The 23,889-nt window shown below is 35.2% G+C and overlaps 1 protein-coding gene across 5 annotated transcripts in view; it reads left to right on the forward strand.

The window, feature by feature from the left end:
• Positions 1-12,938: 12,938 nt before the first annotated feature.
• The window catches only part of Micu3 (mitochondrial calcium uptake family member 3), a 100,096-nt gene continuing 89,145 nt past the window's right edge, over positions 12,939-23,889 (forward strand). For 2 of the 5 annotated variants that reach the window (XM_046425972.2, XM_046425973.2), the window contains exon 1: positions 13,235-13,665. In XM_046425972.2, coding sequence (XP_046281928.1) covers positions 13,279-13,665 — 387 coding nt within the window. In that variant the 5' untranslated portion in view covers positions 13,235-13,278. Of the gene's footprint in view, positions 13,119-13,234; positions 13,666-23,889 lie in introns of those variants that run through there. The other 3 variants (XM_058573114.1, XM_046425971.2, XM_058573115.1) reach the window with 3 other exon arrangements.

The following is a 23,889-nucleotide window of genomic DNA, read 5'->3' on the forward strand; positions in this document are numbered from 1 at the left end:
CACATCCCCAGCCCCTAGGCTGTAAATTAGATGATAATCATATACCTTCATTGAATTTCCTAATTTTGACAATTGAACTATGGTTATATGAGGAGAGTCTCAGGAAATACAAAATGAGTTTTAAATATGGGAGCAGGATGTCTGCAAAATTATTTTTTATCCTCTCTCTGCCGATAGGTTTGTACAGTTTTCCTCAATTATTTGAGAATAAACAGACATTATGAAATGCTAGCAATTAAAGAATGTGAATAAAAAGTATGTCGTGTCTTTTGTACTATTTTTACAACTTTGTCATAAGTATGGAATTAAATTAAACATTTTAATGTAATTTTTTGAAGTCACAACTTTTATATATTTGTTATATTTTAAGTCATAACTAAAAATATAAGAAGCATTTTAATAAAGCAGAGGATATCTAAATTCCACAACTATTTTGTAAAGTTGTTGAAAGAATTAAATTTTCTGAAAGGAACTATTTGCATAGAAGAGTGCCAGTCTATACAAAAATCCTATACCTCGACTAGAACAAGTTTGGTATTTTCAGTGGACAGCACTGAATATAGATGAAAATAGAAATATTAACTAACCATGAAGTTACATAATTTGGGGGGACATATTAGTGCAGAATAAAAATCTGGCACAAATTGAACACCAAAGTTATTACCTGCTTGTTTCAGGAATGTCAGCTACTCTATTCCAGCTCCACTCCTCACTTTACCCACCACAAAGAGCAACAAGAATAATAAACAGTACATAATTTGATTTGTACCTTGTATTTTTCTTTTCTTTTTTTAACCTTGCTATAAATAAGCAGGATATTGCCACTCAATAGTTATGAAACCTTGGGAGATTTACATAATTGCCTCGGAACTCAATTTTTTTCTATAAAATTTAAATAATAAAGAGTGGTCTCTTCAACTTGCAGAAGTGTTGTAGGCATCACATGGGTAAATGTGTATGAAAATCCAAATGTGCTACAACATCTAAGTGATAGTTTTCATAAAACCATAATCACTTTTCCCTTAATGTAAAAATCTATATTCTGCTCTAGGTTGCAGGAAAATAAAGAGAATTTGTAGAATTGGTAACATTCTCAAAATTAACAATGCTCTTTATTTGGAGCACAGAATAAATACATTTTATGCTTCCTGCAGTGAAAAGTTTGCTTAATAGCATTTTTCTTTTCTTTTGAGAGAGGGTCTCACTGATGTTGTCCAGGCTGGCCTCAAACTCCTGGGCTCAAGTGATCTTGGGACTACTAATTAGTAGTACATTAAAATGGAGCTGAAAGAATTAACAAGTGCCTTTGGAAGTAGCCTATTTCACAGCAACTGCTTAAATACATATCATTCATTAATATTCAAATATTCTTCTGTGATGATATGAATATAATATAAAATTATAGTATGAAAGTATTTTATGTTTTTCATCCATGAAAGGTACTTGCCAAATTACCTCAAACACTTCCATTTTATAGGTGAGAAGGGTGGTTTACAAATTAATCTAAACTAGTTAATGAAAAAACATAAAATAAGGTATATTAAACCTAATTTCAATGTTGTTCCCACCAAATCATGCTGCAAATATCTAAAAATAATAAAAATGGATTTTCTAGAGCCACTGAAGTATACTTAAACAACTGTGGTGCCAGGCATGGGGGCACACACCTGCAATCTTACTGGTTTGGGAGGCTGAGACAGGAGGATTGCAAGTTCAAAGCCAGCCTCAGCAATTTATTGAGGTTCTAAGCAACTTAGCAAGATTCTGTCTCAAAATAAAAAATACAAAGGGCTGGGGATGTGGCTCAGTTTACTATTGAGTTCAATTGAACCCTGGGTTCAATCGCCATTACCTACCTCCCAAAAAAGTGCTTCAAGGTTCAAATTAACATAATTGCTCATACACACTTTATTGAGTTGTTCCCAGAATTAACATTTGAACAGTAGATTAAGAAAAAATAACTAGAGATGAAATTTACTCCACTCCTTTATTATCTTAGTATGAGTACATCCAGAGATGCCACTAAATGTCCTTATTTTTATTTTTTCTATTTTCAGAGTAAAAAAGAACTATATTTTAAATTAAAAATACTTTATCCTTCTGAAGGATAATGACATATAAGCATTAAAGGAGTGTTTTATTATTAATAATTTAAAATTAAATCACTATTCAAATAAATTTCATTTTCCAAACACATAGAATCATCATAAAAATTCTCATTTTTTAAAAATGATGCCCTTCCAAAAGAATAATTTATTCATAAAACTTAGAAAGTCAGTAGATTTTAAAAATTAGTGTATTTGTTAATTGTCCCTCTTAAGCTAGAAATTAAAAACACCATAACAGAAATAGAGGTACAGATTTTTATAATAACTTCAATGATACAGATGAATTACATCCCCTTTTAAAACCAGAAAATTGAATGGTGCCTTATTAAGCCAACTTGAGATTTCATATCTTGAAGCCAAGTAAAATGATGAATTAACTAAAGTTTTATTTAGCCATTTAGGTCCCCTAATTAGAGACCTGAGATAACTAGTCCTGTTAATGCAGAATTGGAGTTTAGAATTGGACATTTACAAATAGTCTGGTTTGAATATTATCCTACCTAAGGAGAGACATTTATTAGGACAGTTATCATAGGAGAATGTAAGCTGCATGCAGGTAGGGATCTTTGTTTTGTTCATTAAATATGTCAAGCATTTTCTTCTATTTCTTGAATTTATTCTAATATTTCCCCCCAACTAAGAATGATTGTAAGACATAGAACATATATGCAAAGCTGTAAAATTTGATTATTAGAAAACAGATGCATATTAAGAAAAATAGTCTTGATCTTAAAAGTAATTACTCCATGGCCTAAAGCCAGGCAACTGAAAGAAGGGATAGTCTTTGCCATAGTGGGAGAATGGCTGCTGGCCTCTTTCTGGGGTCAGCCACTAGAGGACGATGTGGTCACATATGCTGCCAGACCCTTGATAAGGCCAACAGGGACCTTGATAGACAGGAATTAAAGCTGCCAAGTTTCGCTTCTCCAGCTTCTAGTCATACTGTTGGCAAAATTCTCATGTAATTCTCACTTCCAAAAATGGAAAGAAAAAAAAAATCCCAGCACGATTATACCGAGCAGGTCATTGGCAAAGATCAAAAATTACAAAAAAATGTGTGAAAATGTCAATAATCGTGATGAGGAATAAAATGCAATTCAGCAGATACCACGCAGCTGACAGGACACTGTGAAAGTGTTGACGCTGGACATATTTGATTTGAGCTATTCCTATGAACAAGGCTATAAGGTTCTAGCTGGCACTGAAACTGTGAAGTGAGTTCAAGGACAAGAGCTGAGTCAAATGAAATGGCAAGGAATCTGGGTTCAGTAATTTGCTGTCATATAAAACAAACAAAAGGAAATTCTTCTTTTGAGAATTGTATCACCCATAAAACTGCTTACCACAAACTACAGCAAAACAACATAATCAAAACAGCAATAACCTCTGGAGATCTTTTTTTTTTTAAATAAGAGACAAAGTGTTCTGACGGCAGCCATTTATGATTGACTTGAGTAAATTCAGATCCCACTGTTATTTCCTCAAAGCTATCCTTATAAGTTACAAGTGTTTCTAAGGAGCTGTTACAGTAGAAATGTACTTTCCAAGGCAATCTTTTTTTCACCTAAAGATGATAATAAGAAGCCTGAACAATAGTCCAGTTCATATCTTTATGATCCTAAAGAAAGAACTCCTATTCATATATAATTTGCAGGGATTCTCAGTAATTTTATAAAAAGGTATTTGTTCAAAATTATGACAGTGCTGACTGGCAACATAATAGTCAATGTCTATGTTTATTAAAAGGCAAAATATAATCTCTACTTTCCTGAAGCTCAGAATCTAGGAGGCAGACACAAACAAGTAAAGGAGCATATTCCACGCATGGTAGTGCCATGATGGGGGAGTTCAAGGAGTTTGACTGAAAGTGAAGTAGGTAGGAGTGTGAACTTAACCAGCCTTGGGAAGAGGGAGGCATTTGAGAAGAAGTAACATACAATGAAGTCCTATAGGAAGTACAAGAGAAAGAAGAGGAAGAAAACAAATCAGGAAATTTCTCCTGGAAAGGCATGATCCACTCCTCTTTAAAACATAGTCCCTAGACTTGATTATCTCTGTAGTGCCTTCAACTTAGCGTTTTGTGATTTTTCTATCCAAATTTCAAGATAAAATTTAATAGGAGAATAGAAGTCAGTATCTTGGCTTTACAGACTAATTTTTATCAACCCATCTCTTCAAATTACTTAAACTCCCTTTCCCTCAAAGTCAGAGCTTTAAAGAAAATAAGGAAGTTTCTAATGATAGGACTTGGATAATATTAATGTTTTATCAAAACAAATATGGATCTAAATATTTATATACATATATATATATATATATATATATATATATATATATATATACACGTGCTTCCGATTTCTGGAGTTCTCTTAAACACACATATGCACTACTTATGTACATGTATCTGCAAGTTCCCCTTTTTATTATGTGTTATATAACATCTAATATTTTATTCTTATATATTCCATTTATGCCATATGTAAGCTTTTAAAGTATAAGGGTTTTTTTTAAAACAAACATCCTTTTTAAACTCAGCTGAACTTCAATACAAAGCCATGTAGTTGTCAGTTATCATCTGACCTCTCTCCCAAAGCTCTAGTTATCTCCTCACATCTAGTTGAATGCCATGTCAGTCCTGCATCATTATCAGAGAAAGATTAGACAAAATTTTAATTTTAATATATAGACTAGAACCAAGAAGAAAGGAGCATTCACACTACATTTTGAAATTCACTTCTTGTATGTTACTTCTTTTATAAGACTTAAATTGATGAATTGTGCTATTAGTACAACTTTGAGCTCTTCCTTCTACATTTGGTTCATTTCCATTTCAAAGAGCACCTGGTTTGGATAATGACCTTGAGTTTTTATATTGGTTTTATAATTGTTGATGTTCTTCTATGTTTAAAATCCACTTCAGGGACAAATTCTTCATGGGCATTTAATAAGTACTTCAGTGTAACATTTGTATTTAGCCATAGCCAAGACATCAATGATTAATTCTATGTATCACAGAACATAGTTCTCCATTCCATAGATTTTGATCAAAGTGAATATCCTGAAACAAATACTACTCACAATAAAATTCTAATTGAACCTGATTTCCTTTTATAACACTGGAAGGACTGAGGAACAGACCTCCTTATTCTGGAATAATTTGTTCAAGGAGACCCATACACCTGCATGATGATGCTAGAGTAACTCATTTAGTGGTTTTTCTATTAGGTCTTATCATCAAGTGAAAGGTTCACTTCATCCCTTGATGTGGTAATGTGAGGTTTGCAGGTTCCTGAACGTAATATTTGAGACCATCCTGAAAAAAAATGGCAATCATTTTTGAAGTGTAAGAGTTTTGATATGCTTCACTTACCAAGGAATTTATGAACACCCATATTTTAAAACTTTATTTTTAGATCAATCCCTAGTGTTTTAGGCAAACTAATTTATTTTAACAGAAAAAGATATTGCACGGTGATTTATTGCTTTGGTTTAGGAATGAATACCTTCAGATGGACCCTATATAAATTTTAAGTTAATTTGTTTGGTTGAATTTATCATTTTACTATAGTATAAATTTGAAATATATTTTTAAAAAACCTAAAAATTAGTGTTGGCATAAAGCCCTAATTACATGGAAATATCAAATAAATGCATACCTTTTAACTCGAAATTTGTAAACTCAGCTCAAGAGTAGTCGCTCCTGAGTCTGGGTAGTAAGTTTGACCCATCTAATGTCGACAGACTTGAGATGATTCTTTAATTCCAAGTCTTTGGAACAACACATATAATTATAGGGAAAGAACAAAAATAATTCCTTAATATATTTGTTGACTGAAATTATTTAATCACTTTGGGAAGGTAAGAAGAATTATTACCTTCTTTCTGATTAAAAAATGGGTAAATTCTTTTGCCATTTGTAGCTGAAGGCAAATTCTTAATTCTGATCTTTTTAGATTTAGCCTTATATCTTATTCAAAAGGTCTCCCTCTTGTTTCTGTTCTTAAACTTTCAGAAAAAAAATCCAACCAGTTGTTAAACCAAGGCAGTATTAAAATTAGATTATATAAACTTAACATTAAATAAATTAAATTACAAAGTAATATAATTTATATACAAATACAAATATAAAAGGCAATAAGTACTAAAAATAAACACTTTCCAATTATTTTACTGTTTTATATTATATCTATCTTTTGTATGTGGATAGTGGAAATTCTATATAATGATATGTTGGCATGTATTTCTTCCCAACTGCTATCAGTTAAATGATATTGGTAGCTTGAAATCACTATAGTGGGTGTATTTATCCTGTGAAAACCCGCAAAGACTAGAAAACATGGTTTTTCACTTCTTCTACCTCAAAACTAGACATATTAAATCTTTACCAACATACCACTGGTACCTTGCCACAGGGCTTTCCGAGAGAGGCCCTTCTCTCTGTTTTCCAGAAGCTGCATCTCCATGTGACTCTGCAGTTTTTGTCTGGGATACAGCGGACTGGTCTAAGAGTGAAAAACTAACAGCAGATCAAGCTAATGTTTTCTCTTCAGAATTTGAACTAAGATTCCCTAAGACTGGTGGATGAATAGCCAATTCATGCTCACAGCAGTGGTTAGAATAAATATCCTTGAAGTCTAATAAGATAGGTCCCTAGAACTGACCTCATTACCACACTTCTTAGGACCTTATAGTATCACTTTCCTCTGGATTCCATCTGATTTTATCTTTTGAATATATCTTTTATTTGAGCAAATGTGATTATTGTTCTATTCCTTATAAATTAATGTGCCTTAAGAAAAATTATTTTACATGCTTGAAGTTTCTGATGATTCCAAAATAGGAACTATCTGAATGTTGGGCACAATCAATGCAAAAGTCTTGGCTGTGTAACCCAGAGAAGATTATTTAAATTGACAGCCTCTCAATTTCCTCATTGGTTAAAATTAGAAGTATACACTTTAGTGGTTTTTAAGCCCCAAGAATCTATGGATGTACTTAAAGTCCTCTATAGGATTTGAAAAAGTTACTTTAAGTAGATCAGGATATGCCTCCCTTTTCAAGTAGGGATATTCTGCTGTTACCTACTTTGTAATTTGGGTCTTCATGTAAGATTTATTTTGACAATTTCCACCAAATACTCTCTACCTCCATCTCCTCCAAAAAAATTTTTAAAGCTTAAAAAATTTCCAGACTAAGCTCTCTCTAAATTCTTTTTCAGTCTTCTATAACTTTACAAGATAAATACATAATATTCATGTGAATATTACAAAAATACTTAATTTAAAAATTTTTTTCTGCTGTTATTTGCATCATCTTTTCTTATTAGAGAGTTTCAAAGAAACCAGGGTGGTCCTACTAATCAACTCAGTCTCAGTCTGGTAGCTCATCCTTGGCAAATATTCTCACCCATTTTTCCTGTGAATCCTGGGCCTGGTCTGACAATTTTGCTTAACTCAGTGTTATGGATAACTAATACCAATCAACTAGAGTTGGCAAGAGATGAAACCAGTTTGCCACCCCTCAGAGTTTCTGCATGTATGTATACTGACTTACCTTATGCTATTCTTGATGTCTCTAATGGTTCCCTCTTTATGCTGAGCTTTCCATCTGTTCTGAAGGCTGCCCTTCTGTTTGGTTATCTGCCCTTAAAGCAATTTCCCATCCAACACCTGACAGTCTGGGGTGAGAGCCAGGGACAAGAGTATGTACTGGTTGTACTAGGCCTTATGACTAGATACCTACTGAGTTTGTCCATATGGACCTTTCACAGGAGAGAGTGCTGCAAGTCAAAGAAGATAAAGCAGTAGGTTATTTGCTTAAAATGTTAAGTTTCTTTTGGCCTTTGCTTAATAAATAAGAAAAATAGCTAATGAACATCTTTCTAGGAGTTTTCAGTTATTGAAAGACATTTATTATACTCCGTGGTTAAAACTTTTTAGGCTAGCCTCCTCTTTTCCTTTCTAGTCACTATCATCTACCCAGGAAAACCACTATGTTAATTTCTATTATTATTGCTCTTTTGAACGTGATGAATGGAATAATATAGATAGTTCTTTCATGTCTGGCTTCTTTGACTCAACTTTATGCTATGAACTCATCCATATAATTACAGGTAGTTGAAGTTCAATAAGTTTTATTGCTTCATAATTTTTAATTGTCTGAATGTAATACTTTTAAGATGAGGCATCAGATGTTTCCCAGGCTGGTCTTGAACTTCTGGGTTCAAGTGATCCTTTCTGCCTTTGTCTCCTGAGTAGCTGAGATTACAGGTGTGTAATCTGTGTAATCACTGTGCCCCCAATTTTTTTGATCCTGGCTATTACTGATAGGCATATAAATAGTTTCTGGGTGTTTTTTCCCCAATTACAAATAGTGCTGCTATAAAGCCTCCTCAATATGTCTTTTGGTAGACATAAGTACATATTTCTTTTGAGTATTTTACCTAGGAATGAAATTGATATGTCATAGGACATGCATATATTTACCTCTAGTAGATACTGCCAACAGTTTTAGAAATATTGTATTATTTATTTTGGTACCTAGTGTTATGCTTGTGTAATGGATGATCATTTTCTTACTCTGAGGCTGTTTTCCACCAGAATATACCTTGGGTAGGTGTGGAAGCTTTAATCACTATCAGACATGAAAACAGGATATGACAATTGAGAAAGACTCACCTGTTTTCAGGGGTGGCTTTGCTGGTTGCAAGTCTGAGCTGCTATTCCTTGTTTCCCAAATATATCAGTCCTTGCCACTAAATAGTAGACAAAGACAGAGAAGTTTGAAAGACCTAAACAATAGGAATCAAACAATGAAGCACCATCAGCAAAGACCTTGGAAACTGTGTAAAACAGACTGGATAGTTGTAATGGTCAATGTGAAACTATTACTAGTCTTGAAGTTAAATAGTTAAATGTGTGTGTGACTCACAGCTTGGTTGTTGTCACCAGTGAGGTGACAGAACAAAAAGGAAGGACTCACCAGTCAAGTTAATGGCCTTTAGTCATAGATCATGCCAGACTTCCTCAGAGGACCAAAAGAAGTGAGCTGCAAGGTCTAATCCAGCAAGATTCTGCCAAAGTAATGTATAAGAGGAAAGCCTCTGTACTAGAATCTCAAAATCACAAAACTTGTTCCTGTCACTTCATTCCATGGTCACATTTGGTCCTTTATCCTTCTTTGTCAACCCCTTTATTTCTCCTTTTGGCCTCCCATCTGGGTTGATTACATCTCCAGATGTGCTGCTTAGTTTATCATTTCCTTTAGTGTCTGATGAGCCATGGTGTTTCCCTCCCTCTTCCACTCCACTACATTTTCTTCATTGTAATTAACATCATTAAAATACTCTTGCATGCCAATAACTGGGTAGATAAATGGTCTGGCTTCATGTTGCTCAGCTATAGCTTAGGTATGGGTAAGAGAAAGGGCAGGGTGCAAGTCAATGTCCTTGGAATATGAGCTAGTCAAACTAGAAAACAGTTACCTCAATGCCTTGGGTAACTTGATTCCTATAGTCCTGGAGGCTAGGGAATTGAGCTCCAGATTCCTGGTGGCTAGCACTCTGAAGACAAAACACCACGGAAGGACCTACACTTTCTCCTTTTATTCTACCCACTTTCCCCTAAGGAAGACAGCTATGAAGGTGGGAAACAATGTTTATGACAACTTTCCTGAAAAGGAGACTGTTCAGTTTACTCTTTGGTACATTTGCTCTGTCAGAATTGGGTAGGCCAATGGTTTGGGGTACCTGGACACAGAGTCTTGGTTGTAAGTGCTCCTCCTATTTTAACTAGTCAAAATTCAGGAGCTCAGAATGTATAAAGTAAAGAACATGTTTTAATAGAAGTTTTGTTAGGCTATTTCTATGCATGTGTACACACATACACACACATACACATATATATTTACAAATATATGGTTTATTAACATGCTTGGAGCATTTTAGTTAATTAGAAACATGGGTTTAGGAGGCATTCACCTCTTCAACTTCATTATTTTCTAGGAAATTGTGGCCTCCGAGGCACTATAATTAAGATGTAGCAAAACCAAAAATGTAGTCCAGATTTCTTGCCTTCTAACTAATCATTTATCCACTGAGATATGTGCCTTCTTAGAAAACACTTTTTGACTCAATCCTTGCTGTTCAAAAATTTTAAATATGTTTCAGAACATTCTTTTTACTTAGACTGTGGTGAATATTAAGTGATATTTCTTTGAAGGTGTGGGATCTCATTATGGCATAGGGGCATTACTTTGTATATTATTCTTAATAGAATTGACATAAAAATGAAGACAATGGGCTGAGTGTATATTGACCCAACAATAGTATCTGAAATTTAAAAAATGACTCTGATTCAGGTGTGGTGTCCCCACAAAGCTCATGTGTGAGACAATGCAAGAAGGTTTGCAGGAGAAATTATTGGGTTACATCCTTAACCTAATCAGTGAATTAATCCCTGATAGGGATTAACTGAGAGATAACTGAAATGGTAGGATGTAACTGGAGAAGGTGGGAATTGGGGGTGTGGCTTTGGGGTATATATTTGTATCTGGCAAGTTAAGATCTCTCTTTGCTTTCTGATCACCATGTGAGCTGCTTCCCTCTGCCACACTCTTCTGCCATGTTTTGCCTCACCTCAAGCTCCAAGGAATGGAGCCAGCCTTCTATGAACTAATAACTCTGAAACTGTGAGCCCTTAAATAAAGTTTTCCTCCTCTACAGTTTTGCTGGTTGGGTTAAGTCATAGCAGCAAAAAAAAAAAAAAAAAAAAAAAAAAAAAAACTGACTAAAACAGATTCCAAATTCCTAATACTATGTGTCTTTGTATAATTTTTCCTACAGAAATTAAATTCAGAAAAATATCTGCCTAATAAAGGAATTTGGTTATTTTTGTGTAGCTATAGCTATAGAGCCCTGGACATGGGAAGAAAACAGTAACTATTCTTAAGGAAATTGGTTTTTAAAGGAAAGGTACAATGGAAAGTTGTAATTAAAATAATTTTCGCACAGACATTTTATCCAAAGTATTCTATAAGCTGAAATCCACAACATCTTATAGCAAACTTTAGCTTCTGTTCGAATAAATTTCTTGCAGAAATTATATCATGCGAATTTACTAAGACTATAGAGAGTTTAGTATTTCCTTTAGATCTGGAATATCCCCCCAAAGGCTCATGTGTTGAAACCTTGGTACCCAATGCAGTAATGTTAAGAGGTAAGGCTTTAGGAAGTAATTGGATCATGGGGGCTCTGATTTTACTGAAAGATTAATCTATTGGTACGTCTATTGGGAAGTGGTAGAAACTGTAAAAGGTAGAGCCTAGTTGGAGGAAGTAGGTCATAGGAAAGTATCTCTCTCTGGTCCCTTTCTGTTTTCTAGATACCATAAGATGACAGCTTCCCTCTGCCATGTCCTTCTGCCATGATGTTTCTGCCTTGCCACAGTCCTAAAAGCAATGATGCCAGATGATTATGGACTAAAAATATGAGCCAAAATAAATTTTTTCTCCACTAAGTTTATTTTATTAGGTATTTAATTGCAACAATGGACAGCTAACACAAATAAAAATATATGAATATAAATGTATGAACATAATACATGTTTAAGATCATCTTAAAAATTGTTCATGTGTAATACGTTATTGTTTTATCTCCCTAATTCTCTTCAGAGCTACTTAATTTTAATTAAAAGCAACTAATAAAAATTTATGAGTCTGCTCAAGAATTCCAGCATTAGGACATGTTGGAAATTCATGAGGAAATCAGGAAATTGTGTTGAATTCAAAGTAAACAATTTTAGAGAAACTGTTATATTTTTTGGAAAAATTAAATGGAATTCAGAGAAATTGAGGGAAACTTCTTAATAAAATAAGAAGCTTTTTATTACATAAAACCAACAGGCATGAATAAACAAGCAGAAATGACATCCTAAACTACGGGTTTTGTTTATATGTTATAAAAGATGTTTTTTTGCCACTTTTGGTAGCTTTAAGGAAGCAAAATCCCACTGACTTCTATTAAAACAAGGTGTTAGGAATAGGAGTAGCAGGACCTGGACATGAGAACTTTATTTTGGTTGCATCTGAAAGCCCTAATTTTTTAAGAATTGCCATAATGAACTGATCTTAGTCCCTTGTCACTGTAGCACAACTGAAACCACTGGTTAGTCGTCTTTATAGCTCTAATATGCTTTGTGAGCTTCTCACCAGTCCAAAATATGGAAACCTAAGCTAGCATAACTCAGTATCAAAATTGGGGTTAGAGGTGGGAAACCCTATAACATATGAAGAATGTCATATACATTTTCTCATAAGACAGTTACTGACAATGTAGCAAACAAACAAAAACACAAAAATAAAGAGCAAAATGTGCTTATCAATTCTTGTGTTTATACCAACGGCCTCCCACAAAAATTAAGGGTGTGTTTTGAAATTTTGTCTTTATCAAGAATTTAAAAAATCCTTCACTTATTTGTTTAATACAGTTCTGATTTGTTGAACTGAGGGATTTGGGCATATTAATGATTCTAAAAATAATAAAAAAATTTAACGGTAACCAAAAAAAAAAAAAAAACAGCATTAGACTTCCCTCAATAAAAGTACCACTGTGTAGTTGAAACATGGTTTGACATAAAATCTGAAATCTTTATGACTTGGACCAAATTTGTTCACCTCATCTTTGTTGTACCTGTTAAGATACAATTGCAAATTATTCACGACCTCGTGTCATAAGATCAGGATACCGTTAGGCGGTGTGACTTTCGTAGAGGAGTGCTATCCAGGGCTCCGACACCCACCCGGCAAGGCAGAGGCAAGGAGCCACGGGAGCCCGGGGCCCGGGACACCCAGCACCCGAGGGCTCCGGAGTTCCGCTGACCCCGCTGTACCCGGAGGTGTTGGCTTCTGGCGCGGCCAGGTGCCGGCACGATTATTTACGACTGCGTGGTTGGACTGAGGTCGCAGGGCCGAAGAACTGCCAGGATTCGCAGCCTCGCTCTCGCTATTCCCAGGGTGAGCCCCAGGCCCTGCCACCGGCAGGTTACCCCAGGCCTGGAGTCCGTAGGGTCTCTCTCCACAGCCGCGGACCGCTCCGCCTCGACTTCTCGCGAGGTTTCGGTGCCCCCCTCCCCCTCCCTGCTCCCTTGCAGTGCTGGTGCCCAAGGCTCCCGCTATGGCTGCACTGCGGAGGCTCCTGTGGCCGCCGCCCCGGCTGCCGCCGACGCTTTCTCCTCACCAGCCCTTTCTTGGGCCGTGGGCGAGGCCTGCGGGGCCGGCCCCGGGCCTTTCTGGTCGGCCCTACTCCTGCCAGGAGGATGAGGAGGGGGCTGTGGCTGAGGCAGCTTGGCGGCGGCGGCGCTGGGGAGAACTGAGCATCGCAGCGGCAGCGGGCGGGGGTCTTGTCGGCCTCCTGTGCTACCAGCTGTATGGGGACCCCAGAGGCGACTCCGCGCGGGTGCTGGCGCCCGGGCGTCCTTCCGAGAGCGCGGCCACAGAGCTCGAGGACCTGCCCCGAGGCCGGGGACTGCTTCCCATCCCGGTGGCTGCTGCCAAGGAGACGGTATGTGCACGAGCGCGCGCGCGCGCTGGCGGCGGCCCGCAGGTGACGCGCGAGGGTTGGGCAGGTATCCCACCTGTGCACGGGGAGGGATGGTGAGGACTATATGCACGGTGCGACTGAGACCGTAGGTCACGGTAACACTGGACGTTGAAGCTTGTAGAGATATAGTGAGCTCCGTGGCCGTGGGTAGAGAATCTCCTGTGAGCGAAACTGAGACCTAGGCCGAGCAGCCTAGGATTTGTTTTACTAAGTGTTGGGAAGACATAGATGATACTGTCATTGACGCATCCGGAGCTTATGGGTTGCTACAGCTACCGCCTGTCAATCAAACACTCCTCCTTCTCCTCCAAAATAAAACAAAACACGACTCAGAAAGGGGAGGAGAGGTAAAAATGTGAGAGCTACGTGTGTGAGAAAGGAACCACCAGACTAGGCAGGGCAAAAGTAAATGATTCAGGAAATCGAATGCAATAGGATGAGCTTTGAAGTAGTGGTCTGAGGTCTCAGAAGTCATTATATTAGTGTATGGAAGTACCAAGGATAGAAACGCTAAATCTTTGTAGCTTCCTTATAAGTCAAAATGAAAGATGTGGGCTGGGAATGTAGCTTAGTGGTAGAGCACTTGCCTGCTATGCATGAAGCCCTGTACTCATTTACCAGTGCCAAAATAAATAAATAAATAAAATTTTTAAAAAGGAGGAGGAGGAAATATGGTGACATCAGAATGTAAAAGGGGGAAAAAAACTATTCAAGAAGAGTATATTTCTCTCCCACCTACCCCATTAAAACAAGAATTAAGGGGCTGGAGATAGAGCTCAGAGGTAGAGTGCTTGTCTGGAATACTTGAAGCCCTGGGTGCAATCCCCAATATAACAGCAAAGTTAGGAAACTATAAATGAAGCTCCTACAGAGGACTTTAATCACATGAAAATGTCTAACTATAGTTGATAATATATATTAGACAGTTGATAATATAGGTAAAGATGAGTGTGAGGTAAGAGTGACTAAAAAGGGCATAATTGATGTTTTTATCACATCATCATATTTAATAAAGAAATGCAAATAAATAGAAAAATTGTCTAGGGAAATTTTCCTTGCTACACTAGAAAAGTGTGAAAAAGATAAAAAAATAATTTAGAAAAGAGACAACTGTACTGTTTTTAACTTTAGTGAAATTTTGTAGCTTTTATGCTTTGTGTAAATACATGGTGGTGATCTGAGTGCATTGGTTATTTTGATGCAGGTCATTGATGCATTTAGGTTAGGGAATCCGCTTCATGGAACTTCTCGAAATAAATCATAACCATACAACCCAAAGTACTTTTATATAATGAATACTTAAAATAACTAGCAAATACCCTCAGCATTCAATACTCTCCTTCTCCCCCAAATAGTACATTTTTGTGGCTTAAGAGGAAAGGTATCATTAAACTTTTTTTTACCAAGTTGTACCAGGTTAGAACTTTCAATCAACCACAGTTGATCTGGGAATAGATTAACAAGGTAGGGAACATGTAAATAGTATTTTCTTCTTTTTTATAATTAATTTTACTTTTAAATGGAGAGACAGTAACATGCAGTTTTCAAAACCAACACTCAGAAAACTAGAACTCAGGATCCACCACTTACTAGCTCTGTCATTTTGTGCAAATTACTTAATCTCTCAATACCTGTTTCCTTATCCATAAAAGAAGATAACAGTCTCACACTCTTATGAGAATTAGAAGGGTTAATATATTTAAAACAGGAAGACACACCTGGCATGTAGTGAACATTCAATAAATTTGTTTAATTAATTTATTTACTTATCTATTTTTTTACATATTGCTTAGTGTGTATGAAAGTTCCTGTACATTGTTTTAGAAGTCATATAAAAATGGAATTCTGTGTCTTATCCTTCCCAAATCTCTGGTCCTACATTTTGATTGTCATACCCTTTTTTTATGTGACCTTTTGTCACCTCTCTGAAAACTTTTGTAAATTTTTTATTCTTGATTTTTAAAATGTTCACAATAATGAGCTTTGGTATGTATAGTTTTGTGCTACATACTTAGGGGCCCTTTCAATATGGAAATTCTTGTGTAAAATTTTCTTGTACTATTTCTTTGATATTTTCTTCTACATTTTTTTTTTTTTTTGGTTCTCATTTTCTAAACTGCTAGTATTTGATGACAGATCCTAATTTAATTCTAATGTCAATCTTTCTTGTATTTCAGTTTTAACAATCTTGTAAGTGGTTGGCTTTTATGGAAAATATCATTGCCTTTATCTTCCAGACTTTCTTCTGAATTATTAATTTTAGCCATCCTATTTTTTTTAGAACTTTTTTATATTCTATGTTCATGGGTTCATGTGTTACAGGCATTCTGTTTTGTTTTGTACCAGGGATTGAACTTAGTGGTGCTTTACCACTGAGCCACATTTCCGGCCCATTTTATTTTTTATTTTGGGACAGTGTCTCCCTAAATTGCTAAGAGCCTTGCTAAGTTGCTGAGGATGGCTTTGAACTTGTGATCCTCCTGCTTCAGCCTCCTGAGCATTTGGGATTACAGGCATGAGCCACCTGGGCCTCTTTTTACTTTAAGAATATAACTTGTAATTTTGTTTTGTTTTCTGCTCTGTGCATTACTTTGTTTCTTCTAGGTTCCTTCTTTTTTTTTATTTTAATCGCTGTTTGAGTTAAGAGATTCTCACTTTTATTTTGCAGATTATCCTCACATATCTATGGTTGTTGCCCATCTATTATTTGAGATCTTCTCAAAAGTTCTTTACATGAGCATGGCTTTTCATTGGGTGATCATATTTTTTATTAGAGCAGCACTCAAATGTCAGCATTTCATAGCACTTTTTTTTTTTTGGTATCATTGAATTTCTTCAAAGAATTAGAGAGGTAGGGGAGCAGTAATATTCTGGATGCAGGGCCATGTACATAGGTGTAAGAACATATATTGGGGAAATACCTAATGCTCTACTTATGTATTATTTTTAATCCTATTTTTAGTTCCATCACTTACAAAGTGTCTATATAGCTGCTTGTGTTTCCAGTACCTCGCATTTCTGAGATTTATACTTCCATTTAGTCTTTCCCAAGGTACCCACCGAGTGCCTCTGCTCCCCTAGGTCAATTATCACTCCTCCATCTCTTCAGTTTTACAGAAATGTTGGTGAATTCTCTTGATTGTTTTAATCTCTTCTTCTTTTCTCTTTTTAGTCCTTATGTATTTATGCCTTTTTAAATTTCTTTACTGTGATTTTAGTGTAGTTGAGGAGGAAGTGATTGAAAGAAACTTAGGGGATCAGTCTGCCATTTTCCAGAAATATTATTTTAAACCCATGCTTTATTGGATTTTCCTGAAGTAGTAGAAATGAAGTGATTCTTTTTGATGTTTAAGACTATAGCTAAGAACTTTTTTAAAAGCAGCGTATTATGCTGAATATGTAAGCCTGGCACTTAAATTACCCTGTATGTGTTATAAGGGTAATTTAATTGATGGGACTGAACAGCAATAACCTTTAGAAATATGGTTCTCTTGCCATAAACTTGAATAGTTTTGTTTTAAAGATGCTAGCTGAAAACTTCTACCACAAGGCCTTCGCTGACTCCATAGATTTTTTAAAAATACTTTTGCTTATCCTATACTCTTGGATAATTACTCTTTTGTAATTATTTGTTAATTCTGTGTTTTCTCTGCTTCTCTTAGTCCTGTAAGAAGAAGCATTGTGTTGGTTTTGGTCAACTTTATGTCTTTGTTGCCTCAGGCTAGAGCTTATCTCTGGTGATAATAAATATTTGTTGAATTAAATAAGCCTATGTTAAATATTAGTGTGGGGCATGAACATTAAAAAGCACAGCCACATTCTGGGAGAATTAATGTTTAATATTTTCTTCAGCTAAAGTATTTGTAGCATTTGAATCAGGAAGACTTCAGACAAGGTCAAAATTCCAATCTTTGGGAGACCAAATCACGTGACACTATATTTATTTTAATTGTGTAAGTTTGACTTGCCAAAATTTTTAAGTAAACCTTGGCCTTGTACTATAATAAGATTATAAAGATGCTGACAAGATTTTTTTAGAATCTAGCTTTATCATTATTTTCAAATATTTGTTCTAGAACCACCTTTTTGTTTCAGGCTCAAAATAAGAAAAATCTATTGTATTACTTCATACACTTTAGCATTTTACTTACTATATAGAACTCATAACCTGCATTTGGTTTGTTCATTTTAAGAAGCTTCAAACAATTTAGTTTGATTCTGGAAAGGATAATAAGTTAGAGCAGTTTTGTATCTCTTTTGCATTTTTCTATTAAAATGTCCAATAATCATGCATTTTAAAGTTTCTTTCACTATGTATCTTTTCTAATCTATTTTCAAAGCCGCATATCTTGAAATGTGAGGTTATGCTTATTTTTTCCACAATGTTAAAGAATTTACCATATGCGTTAATGGAGAAGAGTGAAGAAGGTCACATAGATATGAAATTGAAGATGAGTTAATTCTGTGTAAAAATATATTGTTGTTTAGAAAGCTAAATTGGATGATCCCCTTTTTTGGTTTCCTGAATCAACTCATCACACAAACAAGTCTACCACATTCCACCTGTACTACATCTAATGGCCTATGTAGTAGGACACATATAAAAGAGTGTAAATAAAAATAAAATAAAAAATAGGTCTGGGGGATATGACTCAGTGGTCGAGTGCCCCTGAGTTCAATCCCTGGTACCCACCCCTCCAAAAATAGTGTAGATTATTTTTTCTCTACATACATCACAGAGTGAAATTTAAATACATTTTTTGGGGAAAAACACTTCTTGTTTCTGATTACACCAAACCTAGAGTTGTGAAAATGAATGCAGCTTTTTTCTGTTTTTTTTTTTTTAAAGACAGAGTGAGAGAGAGAGAGAGAATTTTTTTTTAATGTTTATTTTTTAGTTTTCTGGGTTTTTATGAAGAATGGTTTTGACCTTTTTTGGAATTTTATTTTATTAGATTCACATTGGAAATCAGGACATGAAGCAGTCATAGACAAGCCTTTTTTTTTTTTTAATGTCATAAAAAGTTTGTACCTTGAATTAAACCTTAAATTAAACCAAACTTACTTCTGTAATTATTTTCCAAGACTTGGAAATTTTCAAATAATGCCAGGCAATCAGTTTACATAAAAGGTATGTAACATTTTTTCTTTTTGGTCTCTGTACTATAATCTACATTTTGAAATTGAATATGTGAGAGTGTGTGTGTGTGTGTGTGTGTGTGTGTTTTGTTTTTTGTTTTTTGGTACCAGGGATTGAACCTAGGGGCACTTAACTACTGAGTCGCATACCCTACTCTTTTTAAACTTTATTTTGAGAAAGGATTTCACTGAATTGCTTAGGGCCTCCCTGAATTATTGAGGATGGGCTTGAAATTGCAATTCTCCTACCTCAGCCTCCCAAGCCACTGGGATTACAGGCACTTGCCACTGCAGCTGGCCTGGATTGTTTTTTTCTTTTTTCTTTTTTTGGTGGTGCTGCTGGGGATTAAACCCATGGCCTTGTGCATTCAAGGCAAGCACTCTTCCAACTGAACTGTATCCCCAGCCCCCTGAATTGTATTTTGAATTGAAATTCAAGTGTATTCATGCTTTCTAATGTAATTCTTAACATGTAATTCTGTTTATATAATTTTGAGATGGACTGCTTGACTACTAAGTACAATGTGGCTACTCTTTTAGAAACCAAATATATAATTTATCTCTAGTAATTTTTTGAGAAATAAATGGCATTTTCTACCTGAAGATGTAAGAGGACAGTTGGGACCATCAAAGCAATTGTACTAACTCTAAATTTTATTGAATATTTCTGGGATACAACAAGTTCTTTTGATATCTACATAAATTCAGAATGATTAAATCAAGCTGATTATGCATAATTTTACATATCAGTTTTAACTTTAATTTTCGAAGCTTCTTTGAGGGAGAGTTTTTTCATCACTCTCATTTTACAGATAAGCCTTGTGTATTGTAAGATTTTAGTAAATTAACATTTAATGAGTTAATGAATCTAAAATCCAGAAACAAATTCTTTTTTTTCTAATTCTTGTAGTTTTTTAGAAATACTATGTTTACAAAGTCATCTCATCCAAGCAAATTTGCATGTGACTTTTATAGAGATTGGGAGATGATCTAAGCACCTTAAAGGGAAGCAGAATAATAGATGTCTATAACCTCTCTGTGTTACCTGTTAGGAGAAAAAACTAGAAGCAGCCCTGGTAGCATTTGCCGCGACATGCAACTAAATCAGTCAAGGGTCACTCCAGGTGAATTGTGCTGGCACTAAATAATCACACAGACACAGAAAGTACCTTTTTCTTGGGGTTCAATGATGGCTCTTCTGCTCCAGCTCCTGCAAAAGAGGCAGGCAAAAGAGAGAGACCACACTTGAAACCATCCCATTTATTGGAGGGAAAAACATTCCAGAAGGTTCAACCCAAATAAGGCAAGGGATTGGGTTTCATGGGGTTGCTTGGTGATGTCTTGCTGTCTGCAGTTTGAATGACATATTGGAAAGCCACACCCATCTCAGGTGTTGTGTGGTATCAAAAGCAGAGCGAGCGAAAAGGACACATACATTGCACAGCCCAGTCACATCAGCAATGTTAGTCCAGTCCCCTCGTGCTCAAAGGCTCATAGCTCACACACACAGCCCATGCATGGCTGGCTTGCAGCAAGCATTAGCAGATGTGAATTAAATATCTAATTTTAGCCTGATGAAATTATAGGTGCAAAGTGCATCCATTTTTTTCTTTCTATAAGCGTATAAAACAAAAGATTCATTTTCTTTGGAGACATCCTTAGTTTTTCAGCATTAGTGGTTAGTCAAATGCTTAATGCTTTTCTCATGAGATGATTGTACATGTACAATTGTATATCTAAAGTATTAGCTACTTGATTTCCATGCTATTATTCCAAAGTTCTTAGTAGCTATCAATGTAACAGTTCTGTCAGCAAATGGTCCCTTTAATTTCCTTACTCTCCACTTTCTTTTAAATAATATACATTAGGTTGGTTGTCCTGGATATAGTTTTTGGACTTGGAATGGTATTATGGAAGATAATTTTTATTAGAGGCTATGATTCTATCTAAATGATTATTGTTGTTATTTGGTACCGGGAAATGAACCCAGGGTCACTTAACCTCTGAACCACATCCCTAGCCCTTTTTTATATTTTATTTGAGATAGAGTCTTGCTAAGTTGCTTACAGCCTTGCTAAGTTGCTGAAGCTGGCTTTGAGCAGTCCTCCTGCCTCAGTCTCCCAAGCTGCTGGAATTACAGGTATGCCCCAGAGCACCCAGCTAATATTACAATTTTTTTTGTGGTGTTGATGCTGGGGATTGAACCCAGGGCCTCACAAATGCCAAATGTGTTCTGACACTGAATTATATTCACATCCCTAAATAATTAATATTTTTAAATAATTTTTCTTCAAGCAGTTTCTTTTCATTTCATAGCCATAATAATCAAGATTTCCATTTCCTATCCTATTTGGAAACACAATAAATGTTTCCATCCATTTGTCTATCACCCATTTGTTCATTGAAATACTTTATTCAAAGAAAGTTTCTTGAAGTATAGTAGGTACTATGAATTTTGTGGTAGATGGAATAAAATTTATATACTTTTGTAGTTTATAATCAAGGGAGAATACAAAGTAACTCTTATACAACATGGTAAAATGATATAACAGGAAAAAGAGTATACTAGGGAAGGATCTGTAACCCAGACTGGAAACCTTAAATGTAGCTTCCTGGAGGGAGTAACATCTAAGTTAGGATTTGATGGATGAATAAGAATTATTAGGTAAAGAGGGACACAGCAGTGAGCTAAAGGAAAAGTTTCCAGTTGGATACATAGGTCATGAGCTCATGAGAGAAATCTGTACTATAGAAATCACAATGAATTCCACTTTTATGTATAGCTATAGTACACCAGTTAAAAAAAGCAATAAACAAAAAGAAGAAGACCAGTAGAAAAGAGGAAGGGGATCAGGGAAAGGAGGAAGGGAGAGAGAGGGGAAGTATTAGGGATTGAAGATGAGCAAACTATGTTAAATGCATTTATGATTATGCCAAAATGAACTCCAATATTATGTATAATTATAAGGCACTAATAAAACCATCAAAAAAGGGAATGGTAAAGACAGTAGAATGAATCAGACATAACTTTCCTATATTCACATATGAATACACAACTAGTGTAACTCCATATCATGTACAACCACAAAAATGGGAAGTTATACTCCATGTATATTTTATATATATATATATATATATATATATATATATATATATATATATATATATATATATAAATAAAATTATGTGTGGGGGGGTGAAAATACATTCTACTGTCGTGTATACCTAAAAAGAACAAATAAAAAAGAAAAACATTAAAAAAGAAATAGATTTGAAAATCATCAAATATTAAGAATGGATGACATTGTTCAAGATATGAGAAGAGATACACATGTAAGGAGCAAGTACTGGTGAGCATCAGTGACTTAAAGGAATGAAGGAGAAAGGGAGCTCAGCAAAAGCTGGGAAATAAAGTCCAGACAAGTGAAAAGAAAGCCAGCAGGGTCATAGAAGCCAGTGACAGATAGTATTTGAGAGAGGAAGTAATCAGCTGTAGTGAATGCTACCCAAGAGGTCAACTAAGATGAGAGAAAATATACATTGGGTTTTACAAGAAGGGTTCATGAGTGATTTTGATAAGACCTTGGAGGTGAAAATCAGATTATAGTTAGATAAATTTCGATTGAAGGTGAAGAAAAGGTATGATGGGAGAGTTAAGTGTTGACAATGCTTTCAAGAATTTGGCTGTGAAGGGGAGAAGAGAGAATTGTAGCTTGAGCAATTGTAGATTTATTTATTTATTTTTTTAAGGATGAAAGACCCTATGTTTAAATGCTGAAAGAAAGATAAAATTTAAGGGAAATAGAGGATAATTAATTTGTTTAAGTCTCAGGTAGAAGAGGAAGATAAAAGTTAAAGCACTAATCAGAAATTTAAATTTGGATAATAGGAGGAACGCCAATTCCACTGTAATAGTGAAGGGATAAAAGGAAATAAATTTAATTGCAGGCTTAGTTACAAGTAGTTACAGTAGTTCTTGTCTGATGTCATCTATTCATTCTATGAAATAGGAGGTAAAATCATCTTCTGAGAGCAAAATATAGAACTGTATGGAGTAACCATGACACATTTGGGAGTGAGTGGCTTATTGAAATAGCCACTATAAAAAACTAGAAAACCATGAAATCTTTTGACTTGCCGTATTTTGTATTTATAAAGTTAAATACAAGGTTTTAAATGGTAAAATGAATTTTTAACTTGGTCTTGAAATGCAGTGTTTTTACATGGTCATAAGTTTTGCTGTTCTAATTTAAAAGTTGTATATGTTGTCCTTTTTTTGGACACATATAAACTATAGTAATCTGATCTAATTAGTACTTTTTTTAACCCGTTATGTCATATTTAACTTAGACAGGAAATGCACCAAAATTTTAATACAATACAGATATTATAATTTTTGTTTAAACTCAATGGGCAAGTTTTAACTGGAAAATGTTAGGTCTCACCGATCTCCCATAATTGTTATGCCAAATACTGAGAATTGTTGTCAGTTTATTTTGTGTACTATAAACCCTCATGTATTAGAGATAAAAATGTGTTTTTAAAAAATCAACAGGTGGAAGTGTAACTCAGAGCACTTGCCCAGCAAGAATGAAGCCCTAGGTTCATTTCCAAATGCCACAAAAAATAAAATAAAATAAATGAAATAAACAGATCCAATAGGCCCTATTTGTGTCTATTTAGCATTAACAAACTGCTTAGTCATTTGTGTATTAAACAAGATTTTCTAAATTTATTATTTTCTTCTTTTAGGTTTGTGGTGAATAGAGATCAGTGTGACCAGAACTTTACTCCCTTTCTGTTTTCAATCTTTATTGGGACCCTCTCCATATTACTTCCTATCCAAATAAACAGATCACAAATGAATTTTATGTGCTCATAGTAAAGAGCACATTCTTAGCAAACTCTTGGTCTAGTATTGTGCAGATACTCTATCACTTGTCTGTCATGTTCCCTTCAACCTGCCAGCCCTATTGATTTCTTTATTGTTATAAAAGTCAGGTAACAATTTTGGTTCAAGTATTTTTATCATGTGAACTTTATAAA

This window comes from Marmota monax, unplaced genomic scaffold (assembly GCF_021218885.2).
Source record: "Marmota monax isolate L192 unplaced genomic scaffold, Marmota_monax_Labrador192_F-V1.1 WCK01_AAM20220418_F8-fsc00197, whole genome shotgun sequence".
NCBI classification, from domain to species: Eukaryota; Metazoa; Chordata; class Mammalia; order Rodentia; family Sciuridae; genus Marmota; species Marmota monax.